Source organism: Diceros bicornis, chromosome 9 (assembly GCF_020826845.1).
Source record: "Diceros bicornis minor isolate mBicDic1 chromosome 9, mDicBic1.mat.cur, whole genome shotgun sequence".
NCBI lineage: Eukaryota > Metazoa > Chordata > Mammalia > Perissodactyla > Rhinocerotidae > Diceros > Diceros bicornis.
This window is the reverse complement of record NC_080748.1, coordinates 31,565,955-31,590,333: the sequence shown is the minus strand read 5'-3', so window position 1 is coordinate 31,590,333 and position 24,379 is coordinate 31,565,955. Positions and strand designations below refer to the sequence as shown.

General features: G+C 37.8%; 1 protein-coding gene across 1 annotated transcript in view; it reads left to right on the top strand.

The window, feature by feature from the left end:
• GTF2F2 (general transcription factor IIF subunit 2) overlaps positions 1–24,379 on the top strand; it is a 138,128-nt gene that overhangs the window by 7,335 nt on the left and 106,414 nt on the right. Inside the window, exons 2-4 of the mRNA XM_058548201.1 lie at positions 5,708–5,781; positions 16,852–16,870; positions 18,052–18,196. Coding sequence (XP_058404184.1) covers positions 5,708–5,781; positions 16,852–16,870; positions 18,052–18,196 — 238 coding nt within the window. The remainder of the gene's footprint in view (positions 1–5,707; positions 5,782–16,851; positions 16,871–18,051; positions 18,197–24,379) is intronic.

Genomic DNA, 24,379 nt, shown 5'->3' with positions numbered 1-24,379 from the left:
CACCCTGAAGCTAACCAAGCCTCCCTGCAAGAACTACGCCCATGACCTTGCCTTATTTTTAATGCAGAGATCTCTTCCGGAGGAGATTAAGCGTCATTACCATAATCTGAAGTGTGCCTGCCTCTCCCTTTTGAATATTCATTCCCCAACTGAAATAAAAGTTCCTGCTTCCCTTTGTTTGGGGATGCCATGACTTTGGAAATGATTCCTCATGGCCTGTTATTTGCTGCAAATACACTTTACTTTGTGAGACAACTTCCACTGGTGTAGAGTCTTATTTAACTCACCAGGAGGTGAGCCCACTTGGTTTGGTGTCAGTAGGAGATGAGGCCATGGGCTAGCAGGGGGCTGAATCATTTAAGACATTATAGGATTTTTACTTTGAGTGACATGGGAAGCCAGTAGCCATAAAGAGGCAGTGTGGCATGGTGTTTATGGAGCTAGATGCCTAGGTTAGAATCCTGACTTTGCCACTGGTAATTGTGAGACCTTGGGCAAATAATAACTTTTTGGTGCCTCAGTTTCTTCCTGTGCAAAATGAGATAATAATAGAGTTGTTATGAGGAATAAGTGAAGTAATATTTGTAAAGTGCTTAGAAAAGTACCTGTCACATAGTAAACACTATGTAGATGTCTGTTAAATTGAAAGGCTTTGAGCAGAATAGGATCATCTGACTTATATTTTAAGATGGTCACTTTGGCTGCTGTATTGAGAATAAACTAGGTATGGACAAGAGTGGAAGCAAGGAAGTCAATTAGGCTATTACAGAATTATACAAGAGATGATGGTGGCTTGGCCTTGGATGATAACCTGGAATTGGTGAGAAGGGGCTGGAATCTGGATATAATATGAAGGTGTTGCTGACAGGATATGTCAGTTGATTGGATGTGGAATGTGAGAAAAAAGGAGCTATTCAGCTATTCTGAACTCCAAGGTTTCAGACTGAGTGCCTGGAAGAATGGAATTGACTTTTACTGAGATATGGAAAATTGCAGGAGGAGCAGGTTTATGAGGGAGAAATGAGAGTTATAACGTGGAGATTTTAAGTTTGAAATGTCTACTGAATATTCAGTTGGAAAGTTTGAGTAGGCACTTGGCGATATAAGTTGGGACTTGAGGGGAGAGCCTGGACTTGCTGTAAATTTGGAAGTTGTCACTATACAGATGGTATTTAAAGTCATGAGACTGGATGAGATTACGTAAGGTTGAGTGTGGCTACAGAAGAGGAGAGGTCTGAGGACTGAAACCAGGGCCCTCAAGTTAAGACATCAGGAAGATGAGAATGTAGATGTGTGGAGAGCAAAAAAGGAGAGTCCAGGGAAGTAGGAGGAAAATTAGGAGAGATTGTGGTGATTTGAAGCCAAGTGAAGAAAAGTGTTTGAAGGAGATGGAAATAGTCCTTAAATATTGTTGATAGGTATGTAAGATCAGGGCTAAACATTGACCTGGCAATATGGAGATCTTTGGTAACCATAGTCATCAGTTTCAGTGGGGTGTTAGAGAGGAAAGCTGATCTAGAGTAAGACAGAATGGCAGAGGGGGAACTGTAGTCGGCCAGCAGAGACAACTCTTTCCAAGAGCTCTGCTCTAAAGAGAGACAGAGAAATGGGACAGTGGGTGGAAAGAGTTAAAGAGTGCCCTTTTTAGGTGTATGATCTTTAGCAATTTGCTAAACTCCTTGTGCCTCAGTTTCCTCATTTGTAAAATGGAGAAAATAATAGGATTGTGTGAAAATTAGATGTTTAATATATTTAAAATGTTTAGTGTACTTGTCTCTTAATATATTAGTTATCTATTGCTATATAGCATATTACCACAGGCTTAGAAGCTTAAAACAACACACATTATTATCATATCATAGTTTCTGTGGATCAGGAGTCCTGGCATGGCTTAGTTGGGTTCTCTGCTTCAGAGGCTCTCACAGGTTGCAATCAGGGTGTCAGCCAGGGCTGGATTCTCATCTGAAGTTGTGACTGGGGAAGAATTGTTTCCAGCTTCTGTCTTCCCTCCAGTGTTGTTGGACCGAGGGCCTAAGTTCTTAGCTGGCTGTTGGCTGGAGCCTGCCGGTAGTTTCTTGCCACCTGGGCCTCTCCAACATGGCCGCTTACTTCATCAAAGCATGCAAACTGAGAAAACAATGAAAGAAGCAAGAGAGAAGTTACAATCTTATGTAACTTAATTATAGAAGTAACATCTCATCACCATTGCCATATTGTATTGATTAGAAGCAGGCCACAGGTCCTGTTCTCAAGGAGGCAATTACACAAGGATGTGAATATCAGGAGATGGGGATCCTTGGGGGCCATCTTAGAGTCTTCCTGTCTCATTACTAAGCTCTCTAAGTGTTAGCTATCATCATCATCATCATCATTCTGGTGGGAGAAATGATTAAGTAAAAGGGAATGGAAGAGAGGAAAGGTAGAATTGAAGGAAAGATGTCCTTGATTAGACTACAGGGAAGGAAATTCAGTTTACAAGTGGAGGGATTGGCCATAGTTCATCTGTTGTTTTAAGAGGGGAAAGCAGAGTAAAAGGCCCCAACTGTGGCTAAGTGGTAAATTTAGAGGTTCTCTTTTGATGGTTTGTCCTCACTGCAGAGGAAGTCAGGTTATCAGCACAGAGGAAGGAGGAAGGAAGGGGTGTTATAGGTTTGAGGAGTGAAGAGAACGTGTGGTTCATCTGCAGTGGTAGAGTGGATTGACTGGGGAGATGGAGTTACAGTGCCGGGCAACTTGAAGGGCTTACTTGATGTTAGTAGCCATATATTTCAAGTGAGACCATTTAGCATGGTTGTGAGTTTTTCTTCAGTGCTCAGGTGCAAGTGTGGAGGAGGAGGAGGAATAGCACAATCAAATAAGATAATAAATAGATAAGTAAATAAATTAATAAAATAAGTAGTAATAGAGATTGGCTTTAATCGGGATGAAGGTTCTGCCAGGCAAGTATGATGGAGGGAGATAGGGGCAAGGGAATGGTTTTAGTGATGGACTGTGAAATGTAGGTCTGTTAAAGACAGAAGTGAGGTTAAGCATGAAATGTAGGTCTGTTAAAGACAGAAGTGAGGTTAAGCAGAGGAGCACAGTGTAAAGATGTTAATTAGAGTCAGTGATTTGAATTGTTGGAGTTGAAGTACTGAGGAGAGAGCCAGGAAGTTAGGAGATGGTGGTTGGAATGGTTGCTTGAAATGCAGATTTTAGAAGAGATACTGTTATTGATAATGAGAAAGTCTTACAGTATCCAAATATAGGTCTCATTTGATCCAGTAACTTGGAATATGATGAAGAAAAGACACCATCTTTCTGGAACCTAAGGACTTTCTTAGGGAATATAGCTTGTGATTGATTGGTAGAGTAGGCTGCTATCTGTAGAAGGTAATTTTCTCTTTGCATTAGAGAATTGTCATGAAGGTTCCCTGGTGTTAAAAATCAAAGATAAAGCAAGAGTCAAAGGCTAACTTGTTAGGCACTATTTCAAGATTGAGGCCATAAGGTAATAATTACATAGTCCAAGGATTCAAGGTTTTATTTGATGTTGTAACAGTATTTGTGCAGATTAGTTTTAGAGCTTTATTTAGTTCTGACAGGTAATGTTGTGGACATTTGCTTCTTTGACTAACCAGTATCCACTTACTCTGACACTGTAACAGCACCCTGGTTTTCCTTTGTGGAAACCACTGCTCTGTCTTTTCAGTCTGTGTGATTTTAATGGTGTTGACTACCCGTCCCCAAAGGTATCATGGACTCAGGCTGGGCAGTGAAAGAATCTCGTCTCTGGGTTCAGTAATAGGCCAACGAAGGACACATGACCTAGTCAGAGCCATGAGAGACAATTATGTTGTGCTGGGGACTTTTGAGAAGGAGAACTCTCGCTCTTCAGGAGCTGCTTTAGTCATCTTGCTACGCAAGGGGGAAGGCTGTCAAACAAGTGAGTCAACTTGGTGAGGAGAAGAGATAGTAGATGGTAAAAGAAGTCCTGGTAACATCATTTGAGCTCATAATTTGAGCCTCTTTAAAACCACCTCTGGAATTTTTAGTTAGGTTTGTCAATAAATCCTCTGTATGTCTAAGTGGTTTTCTTCTCACCTACCTCCTTTTTCATCAAAGGAGACCTAATAGGTAGATACAGTTATTATAAGGAGTTTGCCAAATCCTCTAAGCTTGTATGAGTAAGTGGAGTGCAGTATAGTTGAAACTTGGTTAAGATGTGGAATCTTCAAAACTCTCTTCCCCTTAGATCTCCTATATACTCTTCTTTAGTGGTGTAGCACAGAGAACATCAGACCAATCTGGAGTCAAGTCCTGGGTCTGATACTAGCTAACTGTTATTTCAACCATTTAAGCCTCAGTTTTCTCATCTATAGAATGAGAAGAATGAGAGCAATTTTGTGAGGTGATTGGGAGGATTAAATGGAATAATGGATGTAAAATGTCTAGCATGGTACCTGACATTGTTGGCTCCCTTTCCTCTTCCTCTTTTCCAAATTTTTAGCAGACTGTCTGACATGTAGTAGTTGAATAAATTTTAGTGTAAAGAGTGCATACATAATTGAACAAATACCATTTGGGTCTGCTTTTGTCCCTTTTATTCCTGAATTTTTACTATTTTCAAAGCACTGCAATTTGACTAATAGTCAGGTGGTTCTTTTTGCAGATGAAATCTTACTAAATAGAATTTTTTTCCTTTCCAGCTTTAGCAGCTCTCTCTGACCCAGTTATACATTCATGTTCATATTATCATTCCAGGATTACTGTGGGGAATAATAATGACACCTGACACTCATTGAGTACTTGCTTTGTGTAAGGCATTATGCTTTATGCTTTATAAGTAGTATCTCATTCCTCACGATAGAATAACCTTAAAGCTGTGTGCTGATTCCAGAGTTCAAACTGCTTCTTAGAAGAAATGAGATAAGGTATGTAGTAGAGATTCAGCATACATTCCCATAACCTTTTTGAGAATTAAAACCCTTCTGATTACATATATCTAGATAGTTACAGACACAATATAGTGTATTGGTTAATGGCATAGATGCTGGAACCAGACTGCCTGGGTTTGAATCCTGGCTCCATCATTTACTAATTATATAACCTTGGCTAAATTATATAATCCCTGGGTGCCCCAGATTCATCTTAGAGTGGGGGTAATTAATAGTACTTACCTCATAGAGATGTGAGGATTAAATGCATAAATGTATGGAAAGTGCTTATAACAGTGTCAGGAGAGTAGTAAGTATTATATAAATATTAGCTATTATATTTAATAATCTCTTTTATTTCAGCAGATATTGGTCAGAGTTACAATCTTATACATAATAAAACTTGACTTTTGAAATCATCTTAAACTCAGTGGTGTCTCTAAATATCTTGTCAGAGTGTTATGCTCCTCTGTGAAGCCTTTTCTGGTAGCCTTTGTTATCTCTGAATTTTTATTGGACGTTGGGAACATAAGTTAACGCTTCATTGTTAAGTTATTTGACCAGTGTTAGTTTGTGTCACCAACTCAATTGACTTTAAGCTCTTTGAGAACTAAAATAATTTCTTACGTATCTTAGTATCCCTTATAGTGTAAAATATATAATGAGAGCTTGATACTTAATGATCAGTTATTACAGGCAGAGAGTAAAATAGAAGTAGTATATCATTTTATGTTTAAAAAGATTTTTTAGCATCTAAAACATAGACTTATTAGTGTTTTACTTTGTTTTAGGTTCCTAAATATTTGTCACAGCAATGGACTAAAGCCCCTGGAAGAGGTGAAGTTGGGAAACTGCGGATTGCCAAGTAAGTTATTTATGTATTTTTGACATTTTAAAAAGCTGTGTTTTGGAATTTTTACAAGTGCTTTTAAATGTAGTTACAGTTCTTTCTTAGGTAAAGAATTTACCTGGAAAATGAGAAGTAATGAGCATGTCAAGGCTTGTCAACAGATGGTTAGGTGCCCTGTAGGGGTTGTGTGTGCACATGTACACACACACATGCATCCCTCCGGTGACAGGTATAAATGTAAAGTCAAATTTATTGGTAAAACTTACTGGCAGTGAAGCAGCAGAGTATATAGTTCTCTTTTCCCCCCATCCTCGCCACATCTTATGAGGAGGTGTGCTTGAGTTGGACATAACTGGATGCACCAAGTTAAGTGCTTCAGTAGAAGGATTTTGCCACTGTGCCACCATATCTATTTATAGAGGTGTTGGAAGAGGTAGGGAACACCTGGTAAACAATCTAAGTGTAGTTTCCTGGTTGAAGAAATGGCCTTGTTAGGGAGGGAAGCCTCCAGAGCTCAGCCCATGTCAGCCAGAGGCCTTGTGTTTCATTCTATCCATTCTTAATCCAACTTTAATCAGATTTCCATTCCTAGTACTCCATTGAAATAGCTCTTGTCTGTCACTAATATCCTCCTCTTTATCAATTAGCTTTTGCTTCGTAACAAACCACCCCAAAATTTAGTGGCTTAGAACAAAAACTGTTTTATTTGCTTATAATTCTATGGGGCAGTTCTGGTTGGGGCTAACATGGCTGGTCTTCCTGGCTAGAATGGCCTCACTCATGTGTCTAGTGGCTGGCTTGCTATCAGCTGGGGCAGTGGTCATGTGTGTTTCATCTTCAGCATGCTCATTCACATGATGGTGAAAGAGTTCCTAGTAGCAAAAGAGAGGGAAGCCGCAATGCACAAGCACTTTGCAAGCCAGTGCTTACATCATGTTTGCCGAAGTCCTGTTGGCCAACGCAACTCACATAGCCAAGCCCAGATTCAAGCGTGGAGCAATAGACTCCACCTCTTGGTGGGAGTTGCTACAAAGAATTTGTGGTTCTTTTTTGCAGTCTACCACATCCACATTCCTAAATCTTAAGAGTCAGCTAGCAGCCAGCCCTCCACTTAATTGACCTTCAAGAGAATTTCACGTAGTTGATCATGTCTATCCTCAAACCCTTTTTTTCATTTCACTTCTGGGACAGCACTCTCTTGATTCTCCTCTTCCCTCACTGGCTGTTCCTACTTAGTCTCTCTTGCTGGCTCTTTCTCATCTTCTCAGTCTGTAAGTATTATTTGACCCCAGGGCTTAGTCTTCAGTTCTTTTCTCTCTCTCTTGATTGACTTCCTAGGTGGTCTCACCTAGTGTCATAGCACGTACCAGGTGGTATTTAAAGATGTATCTCAAGCCTGGTCTCTCCCCTGATCTCCAGACTCGTACATCTGACTGCCTCTTTAGGTTTCCACTTGGATGTCTCAGAAGCATCTCAGACTTAATAGTCGCTATTCCTCTGTTCCTTCTCTCTGGAACATTCTTACTCTAGATATCCCCATGGCTTGCTCCACACTTCTTTTAGGTGTCTGTTCAAATGTTAGCTCAATGAGGCCTTTTCTGACCACCCCATATAAAATAGCACCCTGTGCCCTCTTATCTCCCTTATTCTCTTTTTTCCCTCTGTAGCGCTTACTACCATTCTTTCATTAGTTGATAAATATTTATTCAGCTTCTACTGTGCCCATTGATATACTGTACATTTGCTTGTGTTGTCCGTCTCTCCTGCTAGAGCACAAGCTCCACAAGGTCAGGAGTTTTGTCTTGGTGACTGTATAGCTCCAGGGTCTAGAGCAGCGCCTGGTGTAGTAGACACTCAGTAAATGAAAACTGCTATGACAAATTTAGTAACAATAGCTATTTTATTCTTTGATTTCCTTAGGCTATAATTCCAAAAGTGAGAGAGTTAGAAAATCAGAGCGTGACATTTTTCAGGCTTAAATTTTTCCTGCTTGCTCTCCCTAGACCTCTTTTTGCCTAAAATACCCACTATCTCTATGCAAAGCTTATACTTTTGGAGAGATCATTTTAAAGTTTCCTCATTAAAGCCAGTCAACTGTGGAGTTTGGATTTGGTGAACTCCTTTTGGGTTTTGTTCTTTGGAGGAGCAATGCGTATTCTTGGATGATGTCACATCTTTAAAGTAAGAAACTTTGATGCCTTCATGTGTTTATGCCCCAGGTATTTTGTTCTTTATCTTATTTGTCTTCATTCTAGACATATCTTTTCATTCTTCATTTTGTTTTAACAAGATATTGATTGGAAACAGGCATGCTTTTATATCCAAAGTTCTAAAGTTAGGTAGGGACAAGTAATATCTTCTTTTCTCAAGAAACAACAACACATTTAATAGCAGAACCAGGCTTGAATTCAGGCCTTTGAGTGATAAGAAAACTCCAGCAGATTCCAGTTCCAGCTCTGTCACTATCAGTGAGACTTTGTACGAGTCACTTAATCTTTTGAGTTTAGATTCCTTATCCCTAAAGTTGCCTATTTTGCAGGCCTTTTATATGAATTCAGTGAGATAATATGGAAATGGTTGTCATTTATTTGTATATTTAACTTTATAAAATGAACATATTCCTGGAAAGTTGTAGATAAATCTTTTTTTTTTTGAGTTGTCATACTTTTGTTGAAAGAAAAAAGGAATGCATACTTTTAATTGAAATCTGTGGTGATCTTTTTTCTTTTTCAATGTGGAATCCTTTGTAATGCAGTTAATTATGTACTTTTTCTGTTGTGGACTTCAGAATTTCTTAATTGGTTTTACTGGAAATGGGAGCCACCATTAAAATAAAATCTCAGAAGTGTGTCACTGAGGAAAGGCCAGCTAGAGTGTGTACATGATGAGCCATGTGGTATTGTGGAATGACCACACTAGAGCTCAGGACCTGGGTTCTAGTCCTGAGTGGCTCTTGATAGTTGTTTGGCCTTAGGCCTTAGCCGTCTAAGCCTTAGCTTTCTTGTTTCTAAAATGTGAGTAATAATGCCTTCCTGACCCATAGGATTTTTATGAGACAAATGAACTAGCTTAGTGTTTGTTAAAATGCGTTGTAAACTCAAATATTCTCCTTTCCCTGCCATGACTATTGCCTTCCTGAACCTCTGTGTAAAGAAAATGCCTGGTTGAGGAATGTAAAATTTTTCTTTCAGTGTGGGGAGAAGGGGCTAGTATGAGGAAATAGAGGAAGAAGAGCTGAGGTTCAGGGAAAATGTAAGCCCTAGGTACTACTTTAATCCCTAAAGTAAAATATTAAAGATAGCATGCTAAATAGCTAATAATGGATGTGCTGCAATTTTTCTTTATCACCCTTTGCTTGGTAGAAAATTTCAAGCTCCTTTTCTCCCTTAGTTTAAAGCAGATGGTTTACATAGTTGCATCTAATGTACATAGGGTGGCCATACCCCCAAATTTGCCTAGAACAGTCCCAGTTTACATGTTTTCCCTGTGCAATTAATAATGTCCCCTCTTTCACTCTTCAGAGTGTCCTGGCTTTGACCATAAACTATATGTTTGACCCTTAATATTAACAGATGTCTGTGTGTATTTTATATGTAGATCTAGTAGATTTTCTACCTAACATGATACATAATCTTGTAGAAGATCTAGATCCTTTTAATGATGAGAGCAGATTTATAGTTATTAGTAGTGTAAGATTGCTGTGGAAATGCTTGAAAACAGCCTGTTCCATAGTAGGTTGCTGGCTATTTTGTTTATGTTACTAATTTACTTAGCTTTCATTGCTTTTACTGAATTACTAAATTCACTGTTAAACAAGTATAGGATGAGTGAGGAATAGCTTAGCAGGGAATGTGACTAGATTATCAGGATTTTAGTTGATTTCAAGCTAAATATGAGCCATCAAGGTTATGTGGCTGTAAACAAAAGGCTCCATTAATAGGTGTTTGTTTAGAGTGAAGTGGGATGATAATCCCATTCTTTTCTTTGCCAGTTAGCTTACAATGCAAACATTATGTCCATTTCTTTGTGCTGCGCTTAGAGACAGGGACAAATAAGTTCATTCAGTGGAGTGAAACTAGGATAGGAGAAAACTAAAAAAAAATCAGTGTCCTATGAGGAACATAGAAGGTACTATGGCTGTTAAGAGAAGATTTAGGGCAGACCAGGTGAAACTGTCTTCAAATATTTTTAAGACTAGAAGATGTATAATCAACTACTGGTTCTTAGAGAGGCAAATTAACCAATTTTGGGGGGTATCTGTGTGGGTAAAAAAAGTATATTTGGGTAAAAAATGAAAATGACGAAGGTTTTAAAAAAGCAACGTGGCATATTGATTATGAGTATGGACTCAGGAGTCAGTGAGCTCTGGGCTTTTTTTGTCACTTGCTAGCTATGTGACTTTGCTTACCCCCTCTGTTTCTTTATCTCTTAAAAGGACGTGGCATTAATACCTCATAGGTTAAATGCATGTAAAATACTTATAAGTGTTCACCTACTGTCATGCCACACATACTACGCAGTACAGACAGTAGACCCTGCATTGTGTCTGATGTCATGGTGAGGGGAGGTCCCCTCCCCGTCACATCTCCCAGAGTTAAGCAGCAGCAGCTTGCTGTGCAACAGGCCAGGAGCTAGGAAGATCTACTTGGTGTTTGTTCATTCCAGCAGAGGCAGGACTGGGAGAGACAGAGGGGAGCGAGAAAACATGCAGCTGGGATTGCAGCTCTTCCGAAATTTGGTTCTGTTTATACCTGAGAAAAGGAGAGTCCAGTTATGAATAAGATGAGAGTTAACAGCTTATTTTAACAGTTGGTAACATTTGGGCCATTTTTGGCAAGCAATTTATGTGATGTTCTAAACCATTGTACTTGGATTATTTTTATACCTTTGGACATCTAATGTGTACCGCATTTTAGTTAGTTTATAATTTTGCTTTAGCTTGTTTAATTTCAAAACCGACCTGTCTACATCACCATCCTGCCTCAGAAAACTTCAGTTTTCAGTTTGATATATGTTGTATTTTACTGACAGTCATGCAGTCCGTACTAATGGCTTCTCTCAGAGACTCTTAGTTTTTAGCTTTATTTCTAAACACGTTTGACATTCAAGGTCATAGGGGGCCCACTAATAAAAAATATGCAAACAAAAAATCAATGAGATAATTTTTCTGTTATAAAATTAATAAGTTTATAACAGTGTTATACTATTGATAGGAGTTTAAATTGGTACAAACTTTCTGAAGGGCAGTCTGGCAACATACGTATGTATATATATACATATATGCATGATATAAACACACATAGACAACAGTTGCTCAGAACTGTTTTCTTCCCGTTAGCTCACAGTGCAAGCGTTATGTTCAGTTCTTGGTGCTGTCCTTATAGAAAGACACAGACGGACTCATCCAGCAGAGTAGGACTGGAATGATGAGAAGGCTAGAAAAATTAATAATAAAATATTCATGCTTTTGACTGAGCAGTTTCATCAATTTCTAGGATCTTAGCCCATGGAAATAAATCTTAGTGATGCAAAGATTGATTATACAAGGATATTCATTTCAGCATTGTTTGTGATAGAGAAAAATTAATAATATTCTCAAATTCCTTAGTATGGGATTAATTAAATAAACTGGGCACATTTTTAATTTATTTAATACTTTTATTTTAAAACAATCTGAAGCTACAGAAAAGTTGGAAGAACTGTATAAAGAACTTTTTTCCTACAAACAAAGACATTCTCCTACATAATCACTGTAAACCCCTCCAAATCAGTAAATTAACATCAAATAGTACTACTGCCTAATCCTTAGACTTCTTTTAAGGTTTGCCAGTTGTCCCAATGTTTATAGCAAAAAGATCCAGTCTACAATCTTGCATTGCATTCTGTTGTCAGGTCTCCTTAGTTTCCTTAAATTTAGAACATTTGGAAGTCTTTCCTTGACTTGTATACTGTATAAACACCAACATTCTTGATGTTTACAAGGCGATTATTTTATAAAATTTGGGTTTGTCAGATGTTTCTTCATAATTCGATTCAGGTTATGTATCTTTGGCAAGAATATCACAAAAGTGAATCTGAGTTCTTAACAGTATTTTAGCAAGGTTTGAATGTTTTCATTTTGTCCCCTTACTGGTAGTGGTAACTTTGATCATTTGATTAAGGAGTGTCTTCTAAGCTTTTTCACTGTAAATTCACTCTTTTCCCCTTTGTAATTATTAAGTATTCTCTGGGGTTGTACTTTGAGACTGTATAAATATTCCATTCTTCATCAAAGTTTCCACTTTATTTATCTATGTTAACATGAACTCATGAATTCTAGTTTTATTCAGTGGGTCACAATTTGTTACCATTATCATTTATTCTTATGTTCAAATTATGCAAAATTTAGCCAGTGGAAGCTCCTTTTACCTGGTTTTTGTGCCCTTTTTTTCTTTATTGTGGTAAGAAACACATATAAAATTTACCATCTTAATCATTTTTAAGTGTACAGTTCAATAATGTAAGTCCCGTGTCATTTTGACATGTCCTCATCATTCTTTGAGCACTTTCTTTTTGGCATAGAAAGATGTTTTAGACTCATCTTGTACATTTCTGTCTAAGCCCTGGAGTCAGTCATTTCTCTAAGGAGCAGTGGTTCCTTCTAGAGGAGAACAGTATTTAAAAACTAAGATCTAGATACCGCAGGTGCTCATTGCTGCTCCCAGGGCCTCTTGGGGCACAACTAGAGCTAGGAAGTGTATGCACACACACACTTTTACATCTATATTTGTTTCTATATCTACATATATTGAAAATCCTGAATTTACACCAATATCCAATTCTAGTTCAACACCATAGGGAGTGCTCCAATTTTCTCCCTTTTCACATTTGTACCTCTTTTCTGAAGGTGAGAAACCTGATCCTGTTATCCTTAAGATATTCACTTATTTGTTCAGACCCCTTCCCCCCCCACCAACATGTGAATGTCCTCCTCACCCTGCTAGGGCTCTAGCACCCCTCATTAGTCTGCTACCTTTGCTGTCCTCCACAGAGACACTCCTCAGCCTGTTCAGTCTTCCATCCATTGTTCTGAGGCTGCCCTCTCCTCATAGGCATGCCTCCTTACCTCCACTCCATGTGGATGCCCTCATCCCACTAGGCTCTGACACACTTCTTGTTGAGCCATTCCTTTATGGAGGATGCCCTTCTTATCCCACTGGGCTCTGAAACCTTGCCCCAGGCTGCCCCCTCTACCCCAAGCCCTTCCTCTCCACCCAATTTGGGCTGTGACCACGCTTCTCAACGCACTCTGCAGTTACTTACCTTGCTGGGCCTCACGTAATGGTTTTTGAGCTGAATTGTTTAGGAAGGGGACTTTATGAATAGAAATTAAAACAAAACAAAACAATAAAAGTCCCTGGAGAACAGTTAAAGGCTTGGTATTATTTGGTTGGTTTTCTTACCCCGGTAAAGGTGGTGCTTTATTGGCTATCAGTGATTAATGAAAAGTCTGGCTCCAGTGGTGTCAAATCTAAGAAGTATTTAAAAAGTGTAAGAAAAAGGAAAAACAAATGATTAATTAAAAAAAAAAAGGCAAGAAGAACAAGACTGGAGTCTAAAGACGTAGCTGTGTGATACTGAGAAATGGGCTCAGAGTAATGAAGGAGAAACTGCATGGTGTTAAGAGGCATTCAGTGAAAGGATGGGCCGGATGTTTACGTCATTCATGTCTGAAGATATTACTGTCTTTTACGATACTGGATGTTTATAATTTTAACCACAATTCATCATGGAAAGGGTGTATTTTAGTTGTAACGTAGAACAACAAAAGGTCATTTATACTTCACACTTTCACACACCAATGCAAAAGAATATGTAATCCTTTTTCAGCAAAGTCAAATACTGTATGATCTCACTCATAAGTAGAAGATAACAACAACAACAACAAACAAACACATAGATACAGAAATTAGATTGGTGGTTACCAGAGGGGAAGCAGGGAGGGAGGAGCGGGGAAAGGGGTGACTGAGCACATGTGTGTGGTGATGGATGGTAATTAGTCTTTGGGTGGTGAGCATGATGTAGTCTACACGGACATCAAAATACAATAATGTACACCCGAAGTTTATATAATGTTATAAACCAATGTTACCTCAGTAAAAAAAAAAAGAATACGTAATCCTTTTAAAATAAGTCTTAAGTCTTCAAGGATTAATTTTTTTCTAGAAAATTAATTCATCCAGAGCTCATCAGTCTCTTATCATTCCAGCTAAGATGCCATTAAATTATATATATGAAAATGAAGTTGTCTTCCCCTCCTGTGTTCCCTAATTATATCTGGGTGATTTTCTTGTCACCCAGACTGGAAATGCCAGCATGATCTTTAATCCTCCTTTTTCCTTTGCTGCCCACTTCCAGTCATTGGAAGCTCTGGCAGCTTAAAGGTGCTGCTATACACTCTTCCTTGCGTTCTACGACTACCTGGTTCCAGCCTTCATTACTTTTTATATGGGTTTTTGCGTTAGTCCCAATTCAATTCAGTAAACATTACGTAAGTGCCTTCTGCATTTTTGCCTTTGCTTTGCCTACATCACCTCTGTTTTAAAGGTAGCTAAATTAAATGCCTCTAGAATCCAAGTTCAGGGGTGACAGGGAAGGGCCCCTAGTGAATTCAGTGCCTGCCTATCTAGGCATGTCAAGGGGATTGTTGTCATGCTGAATTAGGGGCACACTATTGCCAAATCTTCCAGTCTTGTAAGAGAAGCTGGAGATTCATATTTTTATGTGAAATCTTAAAATTTTTTCACTTCTGTTCTAGATACTTCCCCAACAAAAAGAAGATTGACGTTGCATTTTAGTATCTGAAAGACTCTGAGAAGTCCTGCAGTAAACAAATCTGTTTAAGATTCTGGACCCTTTAGTCTGGCCTAAGAGGCTCTTTACCACTTGACTCCAGCCTACCTTAGTAAGAATATGCTAGATACCTTCTCATTTCTGATATTTAGTTGGATTATTCTCTTAGCCTGGAATGCCCCCTTGTTGTTGACCTCAGCTTGCGCTCAATTCATGTTTTCTTAGCTTTCTTGTCTGTATTTCCATGACAGTATGTTGTACCTCTGTCATAAAGTTATCCTGTTTATAGTTGTTCATGGGTTGGATCTGTCTTTCTTCATTAAACTGGAATCTTCTTGCGGTCAATGACCTATACTCATACTATATCATGCACTTAGCACAGTGCCTAGTGGATATGTAGTAGACAGTGACAGAGTGAATGATTGAGCAACTGAATGAAGGCAGACTGGAATTTAGCCTGGAGTTATGGAGAAACAGTAGTTTTCTAACTGGTCTTTATATCTGTTCTATATATATTTTCTGGTGCAAGTTTCTTGGAGCATATCTTTGTACTTCGTACTTATTCTTTTGTTCAAACAATACCTGTGGCTCTCCATTGCCTAAAGAATGAAGTCTGTCCTCTGTATTGTGATATTTAAAATCTTCCATGGTCTAGCCCCAGTTCTCCTTTATAGTATATCTCCCACTATTCCTTATTTTGCACTCTCCCTTCCAGCCAAATCTGATCACTTTTTCATGATTAGACTCTTCCATGGCTTTGCTCAACTATTTACTTCTGATACTATACTCTCATCTCAGTCTGTTGAAATCCCAGTACCCTTCAAGACTTAGCTCAGAGCTGCTTCTTTTATCGAGCCATTCCTTAACTCTTTTTTTTTTTTTGAGGAAGATTGGCCCCACGCTAACATCTGTTGCCAATCTTCCTCTTTTTCTTTTTTCTCCCCAAAGCCCCAGTATGTAGTTGTGTATCATAGTTGTAGAGCTGTAGCTCTTCTATGTGGGACGCCGCCTCAGCATGGCTTGATGAGTGGTGAGTAGGTTTGCGCCCAGGATGCCAACTGGTGAACCCCTGGCTGCTGAAGCAGAATGCGTGAACTTAACTTCTACGCCACCGGGCCGGCCCCCCTTAACTCTTAAAATGGAAGAAATGATGTCTTACTATCTGATCCTGGCACACTGTGGCTCTCTTAAACGTTAAGATTTATCTCTTTTTATAGTTATGAATGTAGCTTTTGTATCTTCCTCTGGTTGGGGACAGGGACCTTACATTCAGTATTTTGCATATAGTAGGTATTTCATACATGTTTGTTTGTTTAAATTAGGCTGTTATATAGGGTGTACATTGATTTCATATTTGTAAAAAAGTAAAAAATATGTAATTCAAATACAGTGATGCACCACATAACAATGTTTCTGTCAATGATGGACCGCATATACGATAGTGGTCCATAAGGTTAGTACCACGTAGCCCAGGTGTGTAGTAGGCTATACACTCTATGATGTACTCTCTATGATGTTTGCAAGACGATGAAATCACTTTTTTTTAGTCTATGTGCTGCCGAAGTGAGCACGATGAAATCACTTAACGATGCATTTCTCAGAACGTATCCCTGTCATTAAGTGACGCATGACTGTATACAGAAAACAGTCTGAAAGGATATTTATTGTACAAAGTGTAACTGGAATTATGGCTATTTTAAAACTTCTTTTGGCTTGTTTGTATTAATAATTAATGTTTGTATTAATGTTTGTATATGGGCATATATTTTTATAGTGGAAAAAATTGCATATAACTTAAAAATATTATTGAATTTAACAGTTTTTGATCTTTAAGCTTTTGTTAGGTAAACGAAACATTCGGCTAGACAAAATAAATAGTAAAGTTTGCTGAAGTACTATATATCTGGTGTTAAATATGCATTCACATGCTGCTGAATGCGAAATATGCTCAGAAATAAAGATAAGAATTGTAATAAGATCATTATTTGTATAAAATATTATTAGGACAGGTTATAATAGTGTTAAGTGACACAAACTCATAATATCTAAAATACTCATGTGGGATTAATGTGACTTTTTTCCTATAGGATTACAAATAGAATAATTGAGGAGAGCCAAGAATAATTATTAATCTCTATAAATGTAATATTTTATGTAAATATGAAGTGATGTTATTTCTTTGAGTGTTTAGCTTAGATTTGAACAACACATGAAATCTAAATAATTTAAAATATTTCCTTTTCTCTCTTTTAGGAATCAAGGAAGGACTGAGGTAAGATTATTTCTACGAAAATTTTATTTAAAACATGAGATTATTTTACTATGCATTAACAATAGTAAAGAGAGAGTGGTGTTTGCATTCTGGAAGACTCCACATCAGACTAGTGGCTGGTGGTCAGGAACACGTAATAGTCTAAATGTACCTCTTGTCTGAATGAGTGGACTCCTTTCTAGTTGTTCGTTCTTGGCATTTTTCTACTTTGACCTAAAATATCCCCTCTCTCAGTACTATGAAACTTAGTGTTGTTTCAGTAATAACTTTAACATTATTTCAGTGTGGCAAAAGGCATTTGATTTGGATTTTTGAGGGTTTTAGGTTTTGACCCATTAAGTCCAGGACTTAATTTGTGGTACCTATCACATAGTGGAGAGAGACTTAATAACTACTTAATCTTCCTGTGTGGTTGGGAGATCAGTGTTTTATAAATCCCTTTGATGTAAAATTTGATGTTCTTTTGGGGGATCTGGTATATAGTAAAAATCATTTTGAAAGAACACCGACTATGTCTTTTTATTCTAAACCTCAGTATTGAGTTATCTTTGTAAATATTTAGTTGTATTTGTTAAAATATTCAAAAATAAAACAGCACTATGTACTCATACAGTAGTCATTAAGACCTAAAAAAGAAATATATTCTCTGCTTATGGGAGTGTTTAAGCTTTCTTAGTAAATAGCTCACTTCCCCCACTTCACGTATAATTGTTTTCTTAGTACTCTTGAACTCTTCACTCATTCAGCAAATACTGTTTTCCTTCTATGTGCCAGGTCCTTTGCTAGGATATGTATATATAATATATATATTTAAGGATATATATTTATATATTTAAGGATATAAATGTAACAAGACATGATCCTGTGACCTCAAAGACCTTTGGAAAGTAAATTTCATTCCTATTTTGGAAATAGAATTTCTTCAGACCAGAGAAGACATTTGAAAGCTGTCTATCTTTATAATGGATTAGCCCTGTTATTCTGACAAATGGGAATAGATTCTCTTTTTATGACTAAGTATTAAGGATTTTTTGATCAAGTTTTAGAAAAATGTTAATAAAATGACTAGAAAAGATTAAATTTTTTAAAAAGTATTTGATTTATAATCAGAATTTCTATACAAATACTTTGAATACAAAAGTCTGTTGTAATAAGCTCTGGTTAATGTGTCTGTCTGTTAGGTGTCATTTACTTTGAATGAGGATCTTGCAAATATTCATGATATCGGTGGAAAACCAGCTTCAGTCAGTGCACCTAGAGAACATCCATTTGTCTTGCAAAGTGTTGGAGGACAGACATTAACTGTATTTACTGAGAGCTCATCAGGTAAGTGGGAATAGTATTACTTAATGTGATTCCTGTACATGTTGTATAGATTTTCTATCTCAGCATACACTGTAAGGTCATTACCAAGGCTGTTTTCACCTATTGTTTTGTCTCTCTCTGCTATTCATATCCTGTTACTTCTCTGCTCTAAGTACTTTCCTGTGATTGATGAAATTTTGGCTGTTACTCAAAGGATTTAATTTCCATTTGGGGCATGAAGAAACAGAACAAAGCAGATGGAACAGTGTGGTGCATCAAGCTGTCTTTTAGGATGTTGAAGAAACAGTATTCTGAGTTTTGCCAAGATAAGGTCATACTTGGATGTTTTGGTAAATTGATATTCAGCAACTATAAGTTGTGTTTTAAAAAATAACTGCTTAATATTAGGGAATATTTTAATCTGAATTTTTGCTCTTGTATGCTTTCTATATTAAGAGGGGCTTTTCAATGCATAGAGATTAATATCTTTTAATTGGTATTATAAATTTTTTGTGTTTGCTATCAGATATTCGAACAGTTCAGTGAATCAGGAGCAAGTGTTTCAGTTTGTGAATTAAATACGGAGGAAACTTTTTTGTGGCATATATATATATATATTTGATTATTTTCATTGTTTCTTGATTTTAACCTTCACTGAATTTAGACTATTACTATTAAAGCAGCAGGCCATTGCTGCTTTAATTGTAATGGAGCTAATTTCTCATATCCGATTCAGAAAGTTTATTGGTTGTATAAAAGAAAAAGATCTGTGCTTTTGTTGTATTTTCACTAAACATTACAAAGAAAGCTGTAAGAAATTATAGAATGTTAACAATGTTGTGTTTTTTTCTTTTTTTTTTTTTTTGTGAGGAAGATCACCCCTGAGCTAACATCCGTGCTAATCCTCCTCTTTTTGCTGAGGAAGACCAGCTCTGAGCTAACATCTATTGCCAATCCTCCTCCTTTTTTGTTTTCCCCCCAAAGCCCCAGGAGATAGTTGTATGTCATAGTTGCCCATCCTTCTAGTTGCTGTATGTGGGACGCAGCCTCAGCATGGCCGAAGAAGCGGTGTATCGATGCGCGCCCGGGATCCAAACCCGGGCCACCAGTAGCGGAGCGCGCGCACTTAACCGCTAAGCCACGGGGCCGGCCCAAGAATGACATTGTTTTAAAAAAAGGAATATGTTCAGATACATTTTTTGTGGTGGTTCTTGGATTACCAATAGCTGCGTAAACTAATCTTAAACAAGTTAGTCTTTTTCTGTTTCTCCTCTGTGAATGTAGAATCTAACAAAATGGTAAATTATAACTTTTCTGTCATGTGGTTTAAGGTGAAAGATTTGTTTTATTGTGTTATTCTGATGCTATAATAATTTGTAGTGTAGTAGTATGGGGGGTAGAAAATGTTAAACACATGAGTTTTCTCCTGGAGAAGATTCAACCATTCAGCAAATATTTATTGTATGCTACATTGTGCAGGGCATAGCATAGGCACATTCAAGGAGTCTGAAATTTGTCTTGTGATTGATGGGATTTAATAAGACCTGTTGAACCTGTGAGGTTTTCTCTACTTTGGTGGTTGTCCCTGGAGTGGAAGAGGCATGGCACCAAGATGGTAAAAAGGAGGCAGAGCCTTGAAAAAAGTTTGAGGTAGGGAAATTTGAACTTCCTTTGTAGAAAAAGGTACCCTATTTCAGATTTAAACTCTTATTAAGTTGCTGATTTTTCTAAAGCATGGTTTATTCACTGGTACTTATACAAAAGATAGTGATTTAGAAAGCTAAGGTTTGTTATCCTCAAAATTAATCTTCCATTTTTAATCTTGTAAATCCTTTAGTTAGTGTCGTGCTCTTTTTGAACATTTTGTGTTCACATTTCTGGTTACAATGCACTCCAAAGTCAATATGGTATTATAAGGATTATCTTGGCAGGGATATGGAAAATATCAAGATTGTCATCCTTCTTCCGGAGTTTGGACAATATGTTCTTGCTTTGTAGATCTGTGATAATACAAATGCAGGTCTAAATTGCTATTAGGTGGTGTACACTCTAAGGGAATTTTTAGCTTCTTAATGTCATTAATCATTTCTGTTTCATGTCATTGTTCCTTGACTCTCTTTGCACCTTTCTGTGCTTTAATTTCCTTATTTGTGGAATGGGGATAATAATTATTTACATTTATGTATAAATATGAATATATTTAAAACAGAACAACATTTGGTACATACTAAATGCTCAATAACTCTTAGCTGTTATTACTATTATTAATATTAGATCTTATTTTTAAACACTTTAGGTTTCAGGTTTAAGGCATGTGCATAGCTCTTCCTGGGTGTATAGCACTTGATAAAATTCAGCCAATGGGAATTTTTATATCAGTGTTTTTTGATTGCCTCAATCACTGAGAAAAAAGCTTTCCAGTTGTTATTGACCGTTTATTTTCTTTTCTGAGGAGCCTTACATCATTTGCTATTTCTACTCATTAGCATCAGTTCTACAACTGGGTTTTTTGGACGTCTGGGAAGTCATAAATAGCAAGGGCTGTGTGACTGCCGTGACTTATTTAAAATGCTGGATATATATGTATATTAGCATGTTTTTCTGTAGGACAGGACCATAGCTTTCATTGGAATCTCAGTGGGGTCTGTGACCCAAAAAAGCTTCAGAGTGACCGCTCTGGTGTTACCTTGGTTGATCGTGAACCTGCTAAAGTATAAGTAACTGAGCCATTTTACATTGAAATATACACGAGGCAAGCATTATCTTGAATATTTTTACATTTTCCCTCAAGCATAGAACTGTACCTGGTTATAAAAAATTGCTTTTCTAGGCTCTTCATTTCTTTTTAATAGTGTACTGGTCTGTAAAATGTAGACTTTTGTAAGAAAAATTAAAACTTCACTTGAGTTCAATGTATTAAGAGTTTAATTTTAATAACTTTATTCCTTCTGTTAACATACTTTTGCTGGTTTTTGAGAGACTCCTTTTGAGCTAGTTTTTTTAATGATTGAATTCTACATATTTGAGTATCTTTGGAGAAGATGGGATTAGAGGGAACTGATATGTCTTACAATGCTTTCTCCTTAATTAAAACAGTCTGCATTTCATGAGTGTTTTATGAACACAATTAATTTGTTTCTAGTTGAATGTTCCTGTCTGAGAGAACATGTTTTATTTTTAAGAGCTATTTTGGATTAGCCCTTCTTCCACCTCCACATTTCTCTATGAAATTCTAAATAATCTATTTCTCTGGTAATTATTTTCATGGGGATCTGTATTAGCTAGTACCCTTAACTAAGCAGAAATGCCTCATATGTTTAGCCTTTATTTTTTGCCCCTTTGGGTCTTTAGTTTATATTTTTATCGACTCTTTGTTAATTAGATAATTTCTATTTCTTTTGTCCTTCGCATCCCTACCTTTGTTGAAGCTTAGGTTTTCTTCTTTCTAATTGCCAATTCTAGACTAAAAGTTGTTCATTCATCTGTTCAACAGATATTTTTGGTGCTAGGCCCTGTGCTAGAATAAGATTAGACTCCTGTCCAATTGGGCAACTGGTATGTGAAAAAATAATTGTTACAGAAAGTGCTCTAATGGAGCTATGTACAAAGAAGAAAAAAAAAAGTATGTACTTTGCCTTAAGGAACTGGGAAAGGCTTCAAAAGTGGAGATAATATTTGAGCTGGACCTTGAAGTATATGAGTAGGGTGCATTGAATAGGAGGAAAGAAAGTGAAAATAAACTTCATTTTTCTTGCCTTCAAGTATCCTATTCTTCTTCACTTTGCTTTCTCCTGTCTGTCGTACTCTGTCATATCTATCTAAAATCCTTTAAATAGTCCTGGTTAGATCAAAGCAAAAAAGCTCAGTTGTGGACTTCATAGTCTAGTTTAGAAATGAAAAAGTTTTGAACTAGTGCAATGGGAGTGGAAAAGAGGGATCCTGTTCTAGAGATAGCGGTGGTTTTGACAGCTTTTGCTAATAAATTGACCGTGGGGGAATTGGATGAGTGAGAAATCGAGAATGATTTCCAATCTTTTTTGGCTTGAGCATCTGGATGAATGGTAAAACCATTACTGAGTTAGAAAATATTGGAAGAAATGGGCAGGGTTAGAGCTGGATAGAGGTTAGAGTGATAGAAACATGATGACCTTTTTGCTGTAAATTTTCATTGTCTTTGACCACTCTGTAGCAGTTCATTAATTCAACAAATTGATACTTGTGTCTACTTTTTGTAGTCCCTCTTTTATTTAGGCTTGGGATACTTTAGTGAGCAAAATCTCAGCCTTAATGGTGCTTACATTTTAGTAAGAGGAAACAGCAACAAACAATAAACATAACAAGTAAATTGTATCACAGTTTAGAAGGTGGTAAGTTCTCTGGGAAAAAAGCAGGAAGTGGGGTCAAGAGTACTAGATTGATGGTGGGGCTTGCAGTTTTAACTGGTGTGGTCATCGTGGGACCGGTTGAGAAGATGGGATTTAAACAGAGTCTTGAACTCGTTTAGAAGAGTTAGCTTTGTGGAGTTAGTTAGCCAACTAGGAGTTTTCAAGGCAGAGGGAACAGCAAGCCAGGCATGTTCCAGGCATAGTAAGGAGGTCAGTGTGGGTGGAATAGATGGGCAGAGGGGACGAGTAGTAGGCTGTTAGGCCAGAGAGGAAGGAGGTTGGTGGCAGCAGAGCATGAAGCAATTTGTAAACTGTTGTAAGAATTTTGGATTTTACTGAGTGAAATGGGAAGCCACTGGAAGGTTTTGAGCAGAATAGTGATTTGATCTGATGCTGTTTTAAAGGCTTGCTCTGGCTGGCAGCTTGAGAAGAGACCATCAGGGCAAGTGTGGAAGCTGGACGCTATTGTAGTAATCCAGGGGAGAGATGGCAGAGACTTGGACCAGAATGGTAACAATGAGAAAGGTCTAGTCTCAACTGATGTCATGTCTCATCTTTAGTTGTCTTAACAGACAATCCACTTAGATTTCTTATCACCAGAAACTCAGAAGATACAAAATCAAATTGATTTCTCCATTCCTTTATTCTCCATATCTCCCTATTTCCGTCACTGATACATCATTCTTCTGTTTTCTTGGCTCTAAGAATTCTTAGCCTCCTCTCACTCTCATTCATCAGTTGCCTCATTTGGTCATTTCTGTAGTAGAAATCACACATATACATTTCTTTTTTTCCCTCTTTTTTGTGAGGAAGATTAGCCATTGCCAATCCTCCTCTTTTTGCTGAGGAAGATTGGCCCTGGGCTAATATCTGTGCTTATCTTCCTCTACTTTATATGAGATGCCGCCACAGCATGGCTTGACAAGTGATGTGTCAGTCCGCGCCCGGGATCTGAACCTGCGAACCCCAGGCCGCTGAAGCAGAGCGCACAAACTTAACTGCTACACCACTGGGCCGGCCCCCATTACTTGGTACTGCTTAGTCCAAAGTGGTCCTCTGAAAACTTCACCCATCCTCTCCACCTTCCTCTAGTCTAGTCTGCTGGAATCCCTTATCTTTTACAATAGCTTCCTGGCACCTGCCTCTGGTTTTCCTCTGCCAGGGATTTGTTTGCCTTTTTCAGTCATAACCACCCTTACCTTTACTGCTCTAGCCTTTGTTGATTCTTCCTTCTCTGGCCTCATATGGCAGTAAGGACTCTAAAGATACTTGGCCCTGTGGTAACATCTATTGCCAAGCTTCCTCTTTTTCTTTTTTCTCCACAAAGCCCCAGTACATAGTTGTGTGTCATAGCTGTAGAGTTGTAGCTCTTCTATGTGGGACGCCGCCTTAGCACGTCTTGATGAGTGGTGAGTAGGTCCATGCCCAGGATCCGAACTGATGAATGCCAGGCCGCTGAAGCAGACTGCACGAACTTAACGGCTACACCGCTGGGCAGGCTGGCCGGCCCCTAAAGATAACTTTTTAGAGTGGTGTTTAAGTGAGGTGGCTTGTCAGTGACAAAAGGATGGGTTTTCTTCCTTCAGAGTTAATGATCTTTTTCTTAAGACTCTTGAGGTTCAAAATTGAATATAAATTCCTTTGTTCCCCACTTTATTTCTTCCTCGTTATATTTTTATTTTGGCACAGGTGCTTCTTGTACTTTCTCTTTGCTAATCAGAGTAGTTCAGTACTGTGTGCTGTGACACTTGGTTAACCACCATATGCATTATAAGACATATTCCCCAGATAATATAGCACCTGAGATAGTGGGAAGTAT